This window comes from Cherax quadricarinatus, chromosome 42 (assembly GCF_038502225.1).
Source record: "Cherax quadricarinatus isolate ZL_2023a chromosome 42, ASM3850222v1, whole genome shotgun sequence".
In the NCBI taxonomy this organism is placed as follows: Eukaryota; Metazoa; Arthropoda; class Malacostraca; order Decapoda; family Parastacidae; genus Cherax; species Cherax quadricarinatus.
The window spans coordinates 6,317,846-6,335,626 of record NC_091333.1 but is presented as its reverse complement, the minus strand read 5'-3'; the positions used below and the strand labels follow the sequence as shown (position 1 = coordinate 6,335,626).

Here is a 17,781-nt window from a genome sequence, read left to right as displayed (position 1 = left end):
AGAGAGAGAGAGAGAGAGAGAGAGAGAGAGAGAGAGAGAGAGAGAGAGAGAGAGAGAGAGAGAGAGAGAGAGAGAGAGAGGAGGGGAGGGGGCTCACCACACAGCGGTCACATGATTTAGCTCACAGTAAAGACTGACTTTGAGAGGGAGAATAACACCAGGATGGTTTCCAACAGCACAACTGTTAACTTTGATAAGGTTCACCGAGGAATCAGTAACATTGACTGGATCAAAATGCCAAATGTTGATAATGTGGAGAAAATGTGGAAATTCTAAGTATAGTGAAGAACAACATAACAAGAAGAGTAAGAAGCGAGAAAAAAAACGAGAGAGAGAACACTTAATGCATAGGAGGTATTTATGTAAATAAATAGTAGACAGTACCGACAAGATGAAGAATTAGACACATGTGCGACATCTGGGTATCTTTATTAGTAGACGTTTCGCCATCCAGTGGCTTTATCAATAAAATTCAAGAACATGACGTGAACTATATACAAAGGATGAGGTAATCCGTCCCTCAGTCTTGGAGTTGGTGAAGATCACCGTAGTCGTACATGTCGAAAATATAGTGACAGGTAAAGTGGAAGGTCGTACTGACAACACATGACTACAAGAGAAAGCAAGAAAAAAAATAATGAAACATGTTCAACAAGAATTTGAAAACCATCTTGCTTAAAAAACGTCAAAAGTAAGCCGAATGAATTCTCCAAATACGTCAGGAAGGAGCGGATGAGGAGGAAGATGAGGAGGAAGATAAGGAGGAAGATGAGGAGGAAGATGAGGAGGAAGATGAGGAGGAAGATGAGGAGGAAGATGAGGAGGAAGATGAGGAGGAAGATGAGGAGGAAGATGAAGAGGAGGAAGATGAGGAGGAAGATGAGGAGGAAGATGAGGAGGAAGATGAAGAGGAGGAGGAGAAAGACTTAGCAATAATAGGTGAATAACAAACAACACCTGATATATGACTTTAACACCCAATATAACCTTCAACTCAGTGTTTACAACTGAACACGACACTAACATTCCCAGGCTGCAATATTTGTTTACAGCTCCTGAATGTGATTAACTAAATATTAGATATATTAGCAACCTTGATACGATAAGCACACTTGTAAAAGGTCAATATTAACAGTCAAGTGGATCAGATGAACTATCTGCCAGAATTATATGCGGATGTAAACACCCACTATTAATATAAGTAACTAGACGATGGTAAAGTGGCAATAGACTGGAAACTAGCAAATGTATTTTGGAGGGTGTGTTCCTGGAAGGTGTGTTCCTGGAGGGTGTGTTCCTGGAGGGTGTGTTCCTGGAGGGTGTGTTCCTGGAGGGTGTGTTCCTGGAGGGTGTGTTCCTGGAGGGTGTGTTCCTGGAGGGTGTGTTCCTGGAGGGTGTGTTCCTGGAGGGTGTGTTCCTGGACGGTGTGTTCCTGGAGGGTGTGTTCTTGGAGGGTGTGTTCCTTGAGGGTGTGTTCCTGGACGGTGTGTTACTGGAGGGTGTGTTCCTTGAGAGTGTCCTGGAGGGTGTGTTCCTGGAGGTGTGTTCCTGGAGGTGTGTTCCTGGAGGATGTGTTCCTGGAGGATGTGTTCCTGGAGGGTGTGTTCCTTGAGAGTGTGTTCCTGGAGGGTGTGTTCCTGGAGGGTGTGTTCCTGGAGGGTGTGTTCCTGGAAGGTGTGTTCCTGGAGGGTGTGTTCCTGGACGGTGTGTTCCTGGAGGGTGTTCCTGGAGGGTGTGTTCCTTGAGAGTGTGTTCCTGGAGGGTGTGTTCCTTGAGGGTGTGTTACTGGAGGGTGTGTTCCTGGAGGATGTGTTCCTGGATGGTGTGTTCCTGGAGGGTGTGTTCCTGGATGGTGTGTTCCTGGAGGGTGTGTTCCTGGAGGGTGTGTTCCTGGAATGTGTGTTCCTGGAAGGTGTGTTCTTGAAGGGTGTGTTCCTGGAGGGTGTGTTCTTGGAGGGTGTGTTCCTTGAGGGTGTGTTCCTGGAGGGTGTGTTCCTGGAGGGTGTGTTCCTGGAGGGTGTGTTCCTGGAGGGTGTGCTCCTGGAGGGTGTGTTCTTGGAGGGTGTGTTCCTGGAGGGTGTGTTCCTGGAGGGTGTGTTCCTGGAGGGTGTGTTCCTGGAGGGTGTGTTCCTGGAGGGTGTGTTCCTGGAGGGTGTGTTCCTGGAGGATGTGTTCCTGGAGGGTGTGTTCCTGGAGGATGTGTTCCTGGAGGGTGTGTTCCTGGAGGGTGTGTTCCTGGAGGGTGTGCTCCTGGAGGGTGTGTTCCTGGATGGTGTGTTCCTGGAGGGTGTGTTCCTGGAGGGTGTGTTCCTGAAGGGTGTGTTCCTGGAGGGTGTGTTCCTGGAGGGTGTGCTCCTGGAGGGTGTGTTCCTGGAGGGTGTGTTCCTGGAGGGTGTGTTCCTGGAGGGTGTGTTCCTGGAGGGTGTGTTCCTGGAGGGTGTTCCTGGAGGATGTGTTTACCCAACAAAAAAACAAAAATGGGCAAGACTTGTACCCTCAACTATCGTCTCGTCAACTTGACGTCAATTTAAGTAAAATGTAAACTATTAATTGGAATAAGATATTTAAATTTCGGGAATAAAATAACTTACCGTATTTTCCGGCATATAAGGCGCACCTTTTTTTACCAGCAAAAAGTCTTGGAAAATCACCCTGCGCCTTATATGCTCAAGGTCAGGGTTACGATTTAGTGCAAAGTAAGAGTAATCCTTGATTATAATTACTGAATTACCATTATGATACGTCTGTCGTGCGCCTTATATGCCGGAAAAATACGGTAATAACTGGAAATCAACTTGGATTCCACCACAAAGGATTATACTTGACTAAGTTACAAGAATGTGTCACTTGTATACACAACACTGAGATGAAATGTGTCGACAGATGTAGCATATCTAAGTTTTCAGACTGTCTTAGACAAGGCTCTCCATAGATAACTACCAGCCAGAATAAATGCTGCATGGTATAGAAGACAAATTTCATGGCTGGATTGATGACTGACTTAGAGAGAGGAAACAGAGAGTGGTAATCAACAGAGAGGTGTGTGAGTGGGTCACAAAGAGGAAACAAGAAAGTGGTAATCAACAGAGAGGTGTGTGAGTGGGTCACAGAGAGGAAACAAGAGAGTAGTAATCAACAGAGAGGTGTGTGAGTGGGTCACAGAGAGGAAACAAGAGAGTGGTAATCAACAGAGAGGTGTGTGAGTGGGTCACAGAGAGGAAACAAGAGAGTGGTAATCAACACAGAGGTGTGTGTGTGTGGGTCACAGAGAGGAAACAAGAGAGTGGTGTGTGTGTGTGTCATAGAGAGGTAACAGAGTAGCACTGAGCGGTAAGGTTTCTGAGTGGCTCACACAGAAGAAACAGAGAGTGGTACTGAACAGTAAAGCGTCTGAGTTGTCAGACGTAAAGAGTGGAGCTCCTCGGGGGATCGACTCTATGTCCAATCTTCTTCACAATGTACATAAATGATCCCGGGGTAAAGGCGAACATCTAAAATAGCTAAATTTGCGAATGATACCAAATTGGAGAAAATTACAGCATCCGCAGCAGACTGTGAGTCTCCAGAGTGATCTGGGTAGGTTGATGCTGTGGTCGGACAACTGCAAGATAAGTTTCAACGTTCACAAGAGTAAGTAAGGCATTTTGATCATAAACTCGCACATGAATACAAACTGTTTGGCAACAATCTAACCAAACCAAAAGAAGAAAAAATGACCTTGGAGTGATTGTAAACAACGACCTCAAAAGTGCAAAATATCTATCTACATTTTGAATATACCACCCAGTTTTATTCTCTTGAATTATATGAAGGACAAATACTATAGAGGGTAGAGAAGAATTGCCAAGTTCGTACCATTACTTAGAAACAAGCTTTATGAAGAACACGACGGACTTAATCTTTTCTTTTAGGAAACTGAGACTGCGAGGAGAACTCATTCAAACCTTCAAGATATTGAATGACTGACACACTCAAACACGAAGAATTGTTTGAAATGCTGATTGACTCTACAATTCGAAATACTGAAAGGAAACTTCGAGGTAGAAGGTGCAACGCATATGTGCAAAGATTTTTTTTTTCACGTGGAATTATAGCAGAAATGAATAAACTGTCAGTTATAGTTAAATGTGCGAAAACAGTATAGTCATTTACGATCCAGCTGGACAAGCACCTCGCAAGTATAGAAATGAGCTATTTATTGCACTGGGACCAACTGCATTCAGCGGATTGTTGATGTTTGTTCAGCAACTGTTTCAGGACGATCAGTTGACAACGAGACAAAGACGTTAATAACAGTAGTAGTGGTAGTAGCAGATAATTGCGTTAGTCATAACAGAAATGGAGGTAGCGAGAAATAGTACCACTAGTAGACACAGCTGTGTAAGTGACAGTTCAGTAACACCGGTAGTTAAGACAGTAACACTAGTAGTTAAGACAGTAAGGGCACTGATTAAACAGAGGTAGTTGCAGCCCGCGGCTACCGTCCACCTCCACATCTCTTTTCATACCGATAGTGGCCAGAGGGAGTGGAGGTAGGGGAGAGAGCCTTCTGCTTTATAATCCTTACCTCATATAAAATACGATAATTCTTGATCTAGATAAGACAGTAGATACTTCGCCTCAGCAGATAATCTCAGTGTGGATATTACCTATCTGTTTTTCTCCTCATTTACTCCCGTGTTGTCTTCCTGTTCTTATTCTCCTCCCTTTCCCCTCCTCCTCCTCCTCTTTCCCCTCCTCCTCCACTTCCCCTCCACCTTCCCCTTCCTCCTCCTCCCCACTAAAATCAATCACTAGTTCTGGTCTTACCTTGGGTAAAGTGGTTTATATACCAATCCGTCACTTTATTAATATTCAATCTATATATCGCCCCTGTGTGATAACTCACTCTTCATGGTCCTCTTCCTCTTTATCCGCTTTCTCTTCTTCCTCCTCTTCCTCCACTCTCTCTTTTACCTCTTCTTTCTCATCTTTCTCTTATTTTTCTTTCTTTTAAAACAATTCCCTCTGTTTTTTCCCCTCTGTCTTCTCCTCCTTCTCATTCTCCTCATCCTATTATACCCACCCCCTTCCTTCTCCAGCATCCGTATCTTCCCCCTTCCTTCGTTGTCCTATCTCCCTTGTCCTCTTCCCACATCCACCGCCTCTCTCTCTCAAAAAAAAAAAAATCTAATCTCTATCGCGTCATTTGATTTTGACTTTGAGGCAAAATTGATGAGTTTCGTGCAACTTTGTTGAATATTTCTTGCAGCTATCAAGTCTCTCTCTCTCTCTCTCTCTCTCTCTCTCTCTCTCTCTCTCTCTCTCTCTCTCTCTCTCTCTCTCTCTCTCTCTCTCTCTCTCTCTCTCTCTCTCTCTCTCTCTCTCTCTCTCTCTCTCTCTCTCTCTCTCTCTCTCTCTCTCTCTCTCTCTCTCTTTCTTCCTTACCTTGTTTCTTTTTTCCCTTCACACTCATTTCTCTTTCCTGCACCTTCTCTTTTTTCTTTTCTCTTTTTTTCATTTCTCTCTTTTTTCTCTTTTTTCCTTTTCTTTTTCCCTTTTCTCTTTTTCTTTTTTTTAATTTTTTTCCTCCCTCATATTTTTCTTCCGTTCTCTTTTCTTTCTGCATTTCTCTCCTTCTCTTTACTCTCTCATTTTTGCCTTTTCCTCCCTAATGCCTTTTCTTCCTCTCACACTGTCCCCTAATTCCATTTCTCTTCCTTTCTCCTCTTTTTCCTCTCTCTCTCCTCTCCAAATTCTCTCTTCCTTTCTTCCCTTCTCTTTATTCTCCCCCCCTCCTTCTCTCCTTCTTCTCCTTGCCAACAATAGCATCATCGCTGTGTTTCATCTCAGAGTTGATGGTGAGGCTGGGAAAGTTGATTGATGGTGGGTGAGGGAACGGATGATTGACGACACAATTGACAGCGGAAGAAGACGGGCACACACACACACACACACACACACACACACACACACACACACACACACACACACACACACACACACACACACACACACACACACACACACACACACACACACACACACACACACACACACACACACACACACAATAGGCCTGACGACACTGGAGGACAGGAGGGTCAGGGGTGACATGACAACGACATACAAAATACTGCGTGGAATAGACAAGGTGGACAGAGACAGGATGTTGTAGAGAGGGGACACAGAAACAAGAGGTCACAATTAGGAAGCTGAAGACCCAGATGAGTCAAAGAGATGTTAGAAAGTATTTCTTCAGTCATGGAGTAGTCAGGAAGTGGAATAGCCTAGCAAGTGAGGTAGTGGAGGCAGGAACCATACATAGCTTTAAGATGAGGTATGCTAAAGGTCATGGAGCAGGGAGAGAGAGGACCTAGTAGTACTCAGTGAAGAGGCAGGGCCAGGAGTTGAGTCTCGACCCCTGCAACCACAATTAGGTGAGTACAATTTGGTGAGTGCACACGCACACACACACACACACACACACACACACACAGGGGGGACATGATAACGACATACAAAATGCTGAGCGGAATTGGCTAGGTGGACAAAGACAGGATGTTCCAGAGACTGGACACAGCAACAAGGGGACACAGTTGGAAGTTGAAGACACAGATGAATCACAGGGATGTTAGGAAGTATTTCTTCAGCCACAGAGTAGTCAGGAAGTGGAATAGTTTGGGAAGCGATGTAGTGGAGGCAGGATCCATACATAGCTTTAAGCAGAGGTATGATAAAGCTCACGGTTCAGGGAGAGTGACGTAGTAGCGACCAGTGAAGAGGCTGGGCCAGGAGCTTGGACTCGACCCCTGCAACCTCAACTAGGTGAGTACATCTAGGTGAGTACACACACACACACACACGCACACACACACACACACACACACACACACACACACACACACACACACACACACACACACACACACACACACACTACCTCTGCAACGACAAAGGCTGAGTTAGAGGGTCATGTGAGTGTGTATGACTGATCGGTCAACAGTCCAATCAGGTCACTAGTTGAAGGTACTCCAAGTACCTGCCGACCCATCCCTGGATAACTGTAGTATTGACTTTGTTTCCACACAGGTCAGTTTGTACCGGGATGTGGTGGTGTCTCTGGGTGATCTGCTGGACAGTGTTCTGACTCTCCCACACGTGGGTAGTACTAGTTAGTTTACCTTTAAATGCGTAATCAATGGTATTGTTAACAAACACTTACCATCGTTACTTACCATCGTTACTTACCATCGTCACTTACCATCGTTACTTACCATTGTTACTTACCATCGTTACTTCATCGTTACTTACCATCGTCACTTACCATCGTTACTTGCCATCGTCACTTACCATCGTTACTTACCATCGTCACTTATCATCGTTACTTACCATCGTTACTTACCATCGTTACTTACCATCGTTACTTACCATTGTTACTTACCATCGTTACTTCATCGTTACTTACCATCGTCACTTACTATCGTTACTTACCATCGTTACTTACCATGTTACTTACCATCGTCACTTACTATCGTCACTTACCATTGTTACTTACCATCGTTACTTACCATCGTTACTTACCATCGTTACTTACCATCGTCACTTACCATCGTTACTTGCCATCGTCACTTACCATCGTTACTTACCATCGTTACTTACCATCGTCACTTACCATCGTTACTTGCCATCGTCACTTACCATCGTTACTTACCATCGTTACTTACCATCGTCACTTACCATCGTCACTTACCATCGTTACTTACCATCGTCACTTACAATCGTCACTTACAATCGTCACTTAGGAACATCTCCCTCCCTCCCAATCATCATTTACACCTAGCATGTCAGACTTACCCACTTGAACATTCATGTCTCCTACCACAATTACTTCGTTCAGAACTTCTTTAAACACTCGCTAAACGTTCCCAAGTAATGTTTAATGTCACACTGATTCTGCTTTCCCGGAGTCATTCCTCAGTGTTCGTTAGGTCAGCTCCTCAGGACACTTCCTGAGGCTACTTCCTCAGGTCACTTCCTCAGGTATGAGTTACTTTACAACACCCGGCTTTGTGAACAAGATCAATCGTCCCGTCCGTACGTGATGGAACATTGAAAGTGCACACTCACCTTTGTAATGTAATTAGCGAATGTTAGAGTGTGTTGCTCACTGTGCTGGCCTAGTGAAGGGTAGGTCGCCCTCTCTACCTAGTCTTGTTAGGTAAAAGGGATCAGGTGTCGCGATCTTTGCACCACTCAAAACACAGGCCTATTAGTGACTAACAGTTTCGGGGAATCAGTTAACTTGTCTGACTTCCCCACATTGGTGAGTACATTCAGGTGAGAGCACACACATACACACATAGGTGTCAGCAAGTGGAACAATCTGGAGAGTGATGCAGTGGAGGCAAGATCCATACATAGCTATAAGGAGAGATACGACAAAGCTGTTGGAGCAGGGAGAGAGTGAATCTAGTAGTAACTAGAGATAAATCTGGGCCAGGAGCTGTGAATCGATCCCTGCAACCACAAATAGGCAAGTACACACACACACACACACACACACACACACACACACACACTGCCAAATTCCTCTTGTCATCCCTACCTCCACCCATGTCGTCAGACTTAATCTATACCATCTGTCTCACCAACACTCGCACCATTTCTCAGACTTTGCCTCTTTATCACACCGTCGCCAGAGATTTGTTCAAACTTCAGCAGGAAAAACCAGAAGACACGCTTCTGAACAAGTCTTATTCCTGTGTTATTAATGGTGTGTGTGTGTGTGTGTGTGTGTGTGTGTGTGTACTCACCTATTTGTGGTTGCAGGGGTCGATTCATAGCTCCTGCCCCCGCCTCTTCACTGATCGCTACTAAGTCCTCTCTCTCCCTGCTCCATGAGTTTTATCATACTTCGTCTTAAAACTATGTATGGTTCCTGCCTCCACTACATCACTTACCAGACTATTCCACGTCCTGACTACTCTATGACTGAAGAAATACTTCCTAACATCTCCTTGACTCATCTCAGTTTTCAACTTCCAATTGTGACCCCTTGTTTCTGTGTCCCATCTCTAGAACATCCTATGTTTGTCCACCTTGTCAATTTCTCGCCGTATTTTATATGTCGCTATCATATCTACCCTATGTCTCCTGTCCTCCAGTGTCGTCAGGCCGATTTCCCTTAACCTTTCTTCGCAAGACAATCCCCTTAGCTCTGGGACTAATCTTGTTGCAAACCTTTGCACTTTCTCTAATTTCTTGACGTGCTTGACAAGGTGTGGGTTCCAAACTGGTGCAGCATACTCCAGTATGGGCCTGATGTACACAGTGTACGATGTCTTGAACGATTCCTTACTGAGGTATTGGAACGCTATTTTCAGGTTTGCCAGGCGCCCGTATGCTGCAGCAGTTATCTGGTTGACGTGCGCCTCAGGAGATGTGCTCAGTGTTATACTCACCCCAAGATTCTTTTCCTTGAGAGAGGTTTGCAGTCTTTGGCCACCTAGACTGTACTTTGTCTGCAGTCTTCCTTACCCTTCCCCAATCTTCGTGACTTTGCATTAGGCTGATAAAAGGAAAAGTGGCAAGGGTAGGAAGAAAAGTGGCAGAGGTAGGAAGATAAGTGGCAGAGGTAGGAAGATAAGTGGCAGATGTAGGAAGATAAGTGGCAGAGGTAGGAAGAAAAATGTGCAGTACCACTTGAAAAAAAATTCATCACTAAATTTTCCGCTTCTCAGGACATTGAAAACTCCAGAGTGGAAATTGTTGAGGAAGTTAGTGGGTGTAAATTTTTAAGAGGAAACAAGTTAAGCAGAGAGAACAAGAAATAAACACAGGTGTGAAGACTGGCACTGTAAGAGGAAGTGCCAGAGGAAGAAGAGTTACCTTAGGACCAGGAAGCACCAGGAGGTGGGAAGGAACAGGAAGTGCCAGAGGAACAGGAAGTAAAAGAGGAACAGGAAGTACCAGAGGAACAGGAAGTACCAGAGGAACAGATGGTGGGAATTAACAGGAAGTACCAGAGAAACAGAAGATGGGAAGGAACAGGAAGTACCAGAGGAACAGAAGATGGGAAGGAACAGGAAGTGTCAGAGGAACAGGAGGTGGGAAGGAACAGGAAGTGCCAGAGGAACAGGAGGTGGGAAGGAATAGGAAGTGCCAGAGGAACAGGAGGTGGGAAGGAACAGGAAGTGCCAGAGGAACAGGAGGTGGGAAGGAACAGGAAGTGCCAGAGGAACAGGAGGTGGGAAGGAACAGGAAGTGCCAGAGGAACAGGAGGTGGGAAGGAACAGGAAGTGTCAGAGGAACAGGAGGTGGGAAGGAACAGGAAGTGCCAGAGGAACAGGAGGTGGGAAGGAACAGGAAGTGTCAGAGGAACAGGAGGTGGGAAGGAACAGAAAGTGTCAGAGGAACAGGAGGTGGGAAGGAACAGGAAGTGCCAGAGGAACAGGAGGTGGGAAGGAACAGGAAGTGTCAGAGGAACAGGAGGTGGGAAGGAACAGGAAGTGTCAGAGGAACAGGAGGTGGGAAGGAACAGGAAGTGCCAGAGGAACAGGAGGTGGGAAGGAACAGGAAGTGTCAGAGGAACAGGAGGTGGGAAGGAACAGGAAGTGTCAGAGGAACAGGAGGTGGGAAGGAACAGGAAGTGTCAGAGGAACAGGAGGTGGGAAGGAACAGGAAATGTCAGAGGAACAGGAGGTGGGAAGGAACAGGAAGTGTCAGAGGAACAGGAGGTGGGAAGGAACAGGAAGTGTCAGAGGAACAGGAGGTGGGAAGGAACAGGAAGTGTCAGAGGAACAGGAGGTGGGAAGGAACAGGAAATGTCAGAGGAACAGGAGGTGGGAAGGAACAGGAAGTGCCAGAGGAACAGGAGGTGGGAAGGAACAGGAAGTGTCAGAGGAACAGGAGGTGGGAAGGAACAGGAAGTGTCAGAGGAACAGGAGGTGGGAAGGAACAGGAAGTGTCAGAGGAACAGGAGGTGGGAAGGAAGAGGTGAGACGCGTACCCATGACACAACCGGCATAATTAAATATGTCCATTTACAGTCTATAGCTATTTTTTCCCAGCTTATTTTCAATCAGGTCAACTTCCGTGTTAGTTAACCGCATTCAGCTTATTTTCTAGCATGATTTTGGACATAACAATTGTCAAAAATGTCATACTCCTTCAGAAAGCTAAAAGAGAGAGGCCATTTATATAGGATTTATATACTGAGAGGTGTATGGCCCTTTGTAGATACACTGAGAGGTATGTGATTCAGAGTATTTACGCTGAGAGTTTGCTTTAATCCCTAATTTAGGTATTAAAGTGGAAATATAAACACATATGCAGTATAATGTGATCCTTTATTGACTACGTTTCGCCCACGCAGTGGGCTTTTTCAAGTCACAAACAGAACTACCTGGGGTGGAAGGAACGCGAGTATTTATAGTCAGGTTCAGAATGCTGAGGTCAGGTGGAGAATGCTGCATCTGATGATGTACCGAGTGGGGTTATAGAGTCTAAAATCTTGGGTAGCTTGGAAAGGAGATCCATTGTGTCGGTATTTTATACCATTTATTTCCAGGTATTAAAGTATTCTTGACTGGTGATCAACAGGTGACATGCAGCCTTAATGACCCTCGTATATTAGATAGATTCGAACCCTAATACAGAACTGGTTCACCCAATGAATAAATTGTTAATCCGATGTATGTATGAATCACACAGTGATCTTAGGATGGCAAGTGTGAGTGGCGATCCTCTTTAAGTGCGCATTGATCCTTTGTATACTGTGATAGAGGATCCACCACCGTATCTTACAACGATGGATTCTGTGGATATTGATACAGGTTGAATGGGGAAGCCAGCTCAAGGCATCGGTCATATGACCAAAAAAGGTCCATGGAGACTTAATGCATCGGGAATTATTACTTTTTTTTTTGTTTCTTTTGCGCATTTCAACTGTCCAAAAAAAAAATTTGTCCTTCATTAGGACTATCTATGTGTTTTTTTTCTTCTGCGGTACACACTGGCCACTGTACCGTTCCACAGGTACACACTGGCCACTGTACCGTTCCACAGGTACACACTGATCACTGTACCGTTCCACAGGTACACACTGGCCACTGTACCGTTCCACAGGTACACACTGAGCACTGTACCGTTCCACAGGTACACTCTCAGCTACGAGTACCCCAACAACTGGAAGCTACAGATACGGTACGCTCAGAAGAGAGACGAAGGGCTTTATGAATGCCAAATATCAACCCATCCCCCTCAGATAATGCGAGTGTATCTGAGTGTCTCAGGTGAGTGTCTCTTAGTGTCTCTCAGTGTCTCCCAGTGGCTTTCAATGTCTCCTAGTGTCTCTCAGTGTTTCTTCATACTGCCTCTTTCTCCTAGAGTGGCTCCCACAGTTCGTCAACCAGTGCTTTCCCACAGTGCCTCTCCCATACTGCCTCTAAGAGTCTCCCATAGTGTCTCACTCACAGTGTCTCTCCCACAGTGTCTCACCCAGAGTCTCACCCAGTGTCTCTCTCACAGTGTCTCTCCCACAGTGTCTCTCCCACAGTGTCTCTCCCACAGTGTCTCTCCCATATTGTCTCACCCAATGTCTCACCCACAGTGCCTCACCCACAGTGTCTCACCTATCGTGTCTCACCCACAGTATCTCTCTCACAGTGTCTCATCCAGTGTCTCACCCACAATTTCTCTCCCACAGTGTCTCACCAGGTGTCTCACCCACAGTATCTCTCTCACGGTGTCTCACCCAGTGTGTCACCCCCAGTGTATCACCCACAGTGTCTCACCCATATTGTCTCACCCACAGTGTCTCACCCACAGTGTCTCACCCACATTGTCTCACCCACAGTGTCTCACCCACAGTGTCTCACCCACAGTGTCTCTCCCAGAGTATCTCACCCACATTGTCTCACCCACAGTGTCTCACCCACAGTGTCTCACCCACAGTGTCTTACCCACAGTGTCTCACCCACAGTGTCTCACCCACAGTGTCTCTCCCAGAGTATCTCACCCACATTGTCTCACCCACTGTGTCTCACCCACAGTGTCTCATCCTCAGTGTCCTACCCACAGTGTCTCACCCACAGTGTCTCACCCACAGTGTCTCACCCACAGTGTCTCACCCACAGTGTCTCACCCTCAGTGTCCTACACACAGTGTCTCACCCACAGTGTCTCACCCACAGTGTCTCACCCACAGTGTCTCACCCACAGTGTCTCACCCACAGTGTCTCACCCTCAGTGTCTCACCCACAGTGTCTCACCCACAGTGTCTCACCCACAGTGCCTGAGATAGAGATCAGGGACCCACGGGGAGCGGCAGTTACCGAGGCTTACTATCGTGTCGACTCCACCGTTGGTCTACAGTGTGTGGTGACGCCCGCGCCGCCCACCCGCCCAGTCCGCTGGTCCAGGACCCACCACCCACTCACCACCCAGCCGGAGAGGGGCATCAGGTGGGTGAATAAGGGAAGGGGGAATGTGGGAGGAGGAATCTGAGTATGATGACCGGACGAAATCAAAAGTCATCCGAAGTTAGAAATTGGATCGCTAGGAAGGGGTGTTTGAGAGAGAGAGAGAGAGAGAGAGAGAGAGAGAGAGGGGGAGGGAGGGAGAGAGAGAGAGAGAGAGAGAGAGAGAGAGAGGTCGATAAGTCAGCCCTGAGTGGTGGAGATAATGCACTCCAAACATGATTTTGTGGGATAAAATTCCCGTGTAATGGTAAAATAGTGTCGTGAGGAGAAGGTTTTAGGCTGGGTTATCGGTGCCACTATGGCGATGCCAGTGCCACTATGGCGACGCCAGTGCCACCATGACGATGCCAGTGCCACCATGACGATGCCAGTGCCACTGTGACGACGCCAGTGCTACTATGACGATGCCAGTGCCACTGTGACGACGCCAGTGCCACTATAACAACACCAATTCCACCACTTTTATGTATGGTCATTTGATACTCTACCTATCTACCTGCAGGGTAGACACGTCGCTCATGGGCGCGGGACTCAGTTCTTGGCTTCACATCGCTCGCGCCTCCGTCAGAGACTCCGGCAACTATACTTGTAGCGCCGGTGACGCCGTCAACACCTCCGTCAGAGTCCACGTTCTTGACGGTGAGTTAGTGAAAGAGTGAGGGAGAACAGTGTAGTTAGAACATTGACAAGGAACACGCTTGGAATTTATTCTCTATATATTTGTAAATGCTTTTTCAAGAATGAGAATTACAACGCCTTTGGAGTTGTTGTGATATTTTGCAGATGAATGGTTCAGAGAACCGACATGTTGATAAATTAGACACATGTGCAACTCTTGGGTATCTTTATTGTGGAAACGTTTCGCCACACAGTGGCTTCATCAGTCCATACGTAGGAGAAACTTGAAGAACAGGATATTTTGTTGAGGAGACGTTTCGCCACAAATGGCTTCTTTAGCCATGCAGAGTTTCGCCACGAATGGCTTCGTCATCCCTACAGAGGTAGCTACAGATGTCCCGTAGCTCGATCGCTGGTGCACTCAGCTCACACACAGTGAGGTCCGGGGGTCGATTTCCGGAACGGCTGAAAATATTAGGGACGTGTTTCCATAAGACACCTGCTGTCCAGGTTCTCCCATCAGTAAAATAGGAACTTGGATGTTAGTTGACTAGTGTAGGTCGCATCCTGGGACAAAATTGACCTAATTTGCCCTAAATGTTCTGCATACCAAGGGACTTTCTATATAGTAGTATGTCATTGGTGTGAGCTATGGTCTGTATAAGTTGTATCATGTACTTGTAGAAATAAAGATTATTATTATTATTATTATTATTATTATTATTACAGACGGAGCGTATCTCTTAAGGACTGAAGAAGGCATTTGTTGGGCGAAACGTTACCTCAATAAGATATCCTCACACTGCACATACGTCTCGTTTCCCCAAGTGTCGGTATTTAACACACCAGCTGTTGCTACAAGAGTATCTGACACACCAGCTGTTGCTACAAGAGTATCTGACACACCAGCTGTTGTTATAAGAATTTCTGACACACCAGCTGTTATAAGAATATCTGACACACCAGTTGTTAGAAAACTATCTGACACACCAGCTGTTTTTACAAATATATCTGACACCAGCTGTTGTTATAAGAATATCTGACACAAGCTATTGTTACGAGAATATTTGACACACCAGCTGTGCCCAAGTTGCATTTTCGTCTAAAGTTAGTAATTACTATTAGGATATATCAAGGATTATTTTTTTAGGAGTTTAACATGTAATAAAGTAATTCCAGCCTTATTATCTTAAAAGTTATTTTTTGTTAATTTAGTATTTCAGTTGCTTGTAACTGTGTTTCTCAAGCCAGAGTTCAAATTCTTGAAGGTGAGACACACACACACACTGTTTTCTCACTGTTTCTTTGTTTCCCAGATTTTTGTTCGTAGATCAGTTTCAAACCACGGAACGGGTGAGGTTCGTACCCGTGGCGAGTGAGTCGTGAAGCTCCAGGCCGTTCCGTGGTTTGTTCAGCAATGGTGTTGGTTCAGTTTCGTGAGTTTAGATCAGTTTCGTTACAATCAATGGCAGAGAGTGTCGACATGATGAATAATTAGACATGTCTGTAACACCTTGGTACCTTTGGAAGACTTCCAGTATCTGCGTATTGATTTGAAGAAAAAGGTCACTGGTTGGGTGAACGCCTTTAAATAAAGGTGTGGTATAAACCTCGGTAATAGATAGCGATGATTTGATTTAAAAAACAGGTGAAAGGACATAGGAATATTACATTAAAAGTCATCAAGGTACCAGGACCGACACGATTTCTAATAAATACGTCCTAGTGTCAGCTCACGTGTCTTTTTCAATTAAATAAAGGTACGCAGGTGTTCAATAGGTGTCTGAAATTCCTCAGCTGGATCAGTGACTCTGACAGTCTCCTGTTCTCTCGGTATTTCTCAGTCTAACAGCTTGCGTCTCTCTCCTCTTCAGGAGAAAGTTCTGCAGCGATGCAGCACTCCACTACTGACGGAGGGACGCTAGCTGACTGTCCCTCCTTAGCGCTCCTCGCCCTCCTCGCCTCCTCCCTCATCCTCGCCGCCAGCTAGGACACGCCAGGATCGCGTCTGAGCCTGCACCAACGCCAGACACTCCGCTAACGCCAGGCGCATCAACGCCTGCAACCCAACAAGCACGAACGACAGACACAAGCAACGAAGGGGAAGTAATCCACGCTACTTATATATGTGTGTGTGTGTGTGTGTGTGTGTGTGTGTGTGTGTGTGTGTGTGTGTGTGTGTGTGTGTGTGTGTGTGTGTGTGTGTGTGTGTGTGGTGGTTGTGTGTGTTGTGTTGTGTTGTGTTGTGTTGTGTTGTGTGTGATGTATGGTATAGCTGATTTAATGGCACAGATGTGGAGGAGACAGTGATAGTTGTGTGGTGGTGGTGTGGTAGGGAAGGTATGGTAAGAATTTTGTGGTGGGAGAAGTAAGTCTGGGGGGAGAAATGTCTCATCTACACGTCTTTTGTATGTGTACTGTTATTTAATAAAATATGACAGAATTGTTCTTGTGTTACTGTCCCTTTGTTCTCTCCACTACTCGAGGCTGTTGCTCCTGTTTTTTTTTATCTAAAATAGCAACAGCACTTTAACGATAAAGACACTTGTGCAACCAAAAAAAAACCTGTGACATAGGATACACCTGTACTGAGAACTGCGAAGCAGAACAGACGAGACTTTCTCAGGTTATCACACACAAACCAAAATAGGAAACGATCTATTTATTAAGACTTAGCAGAGAGCCCCTTCAAATGTCAATAGACAGTACGAGCCCTTCCCCTGTTACAGCACAGCAGCGTTGAAAGTTTCAAGCCGAGCGAATGAGACGTTCTCAAGTTAAAAACAAGACATTGGAACAAAGAAAAACATGTAAGTACTTAAAAATAAAGCCTTGAGGGTCACATAACAAATAAGTTTTGGAATTTAATGTGGGACACTTGTAGGTATTTTTATTTTTTACTTTTAACAAGGATACGTAATATTAAATTTAGGCCGAAAAAGAATATTTTACACACGGAGTGAAAGATGGGTAAAAATGTCCTTAGACAGCCAAGAATATGGTGAATCACGTCCTCAGACAGCCAAGAATATGGTGAATCACGTCCTTAGACAGTCAAGAATATGGTGAATCACGTCCTTAGACAGTCAAGAATATGGTGAATCATGTCCTTAGACAGTCAAGAATATGGTGAATCACGTCCTCAGACAGCCAAGAATATGGTGAATCACGTCCTTAGACAGTCAAGAATATGGTGAATCACGTCCTTAGACAGCCAAGAATATGGTGAATCATGTCCTTAGACAGCCAAGAATATGGTGAATCACGTCCTTAGACAGCCAAGAATATGGTGAATCACGTCCTCAGACAGCCAAGAATATGATGAATCACGTCCTTTGACAGCCAAGAATATGGTGAATCGCGTCCTCAGACTGCCAAAAATATGGTGAATCACGTCCTTAGACAGCCAAGAATATGGTGAATCACGTCCTCAGACTGCCAAGAATATGGTGAATAACGTCCTCAGACTGCCAAGAATATGGTGAATCACGTCCTTAGACAGCCAAGAATATGGTGAATCACGTCCTCAGACAGCCAATAATATGATGAATCACGTCCTTAGACAGTCAAGAATATGGTGAATCACGTCCTCAGACTGCCAAGAGTATGGTGAATCACGTCCATAGACAGCCAAGAATATGGTGAATCACGTCCTCAGACAGCCAAGAATATGGTGAATCACGTCCTCAGACAGCCAAGAA

General features: G+C 45.5%; 1 protein-coding gene across 2 annotated transcripts in view; it reads left to right on the top strand.

Annotated features, from left to right (window-relative positions):
• LOC128695529 (zwei Ig domain protein zig-8-like) overlaps positions 1–16,567 on the top strand; it is a 136,093-nt gene extending 119,526 nt beyond the window's left edge. For both annotated transcript variants that reach the window (XM_070093160.1, XM_053786207.2), the window contains exons 5-8: positions 12,139–12,275; positions 13,273–13,444; positions 13,965–14,101; positions 15,955–16,567. In XM_070093160.1, coding sequence (XP_069949261.1) covers positions 12,139–12,275; positions 13,273–13,444; positions 13,965–14,101; positions 15,955–16,070 — 562 coding nt within the window. In that variant the 3' untranslated portion in view covers positions 16,071–16,567. The remainder of the gene's footprint in view (positions 1–12,138; positions 12,276–13,272; positions 13,445–13,964; positions 14,102–15,954) is intronic.
• The last annotated feature ends 1,214 nt before the right edge of the window (positions 16,568–17,781 follow it).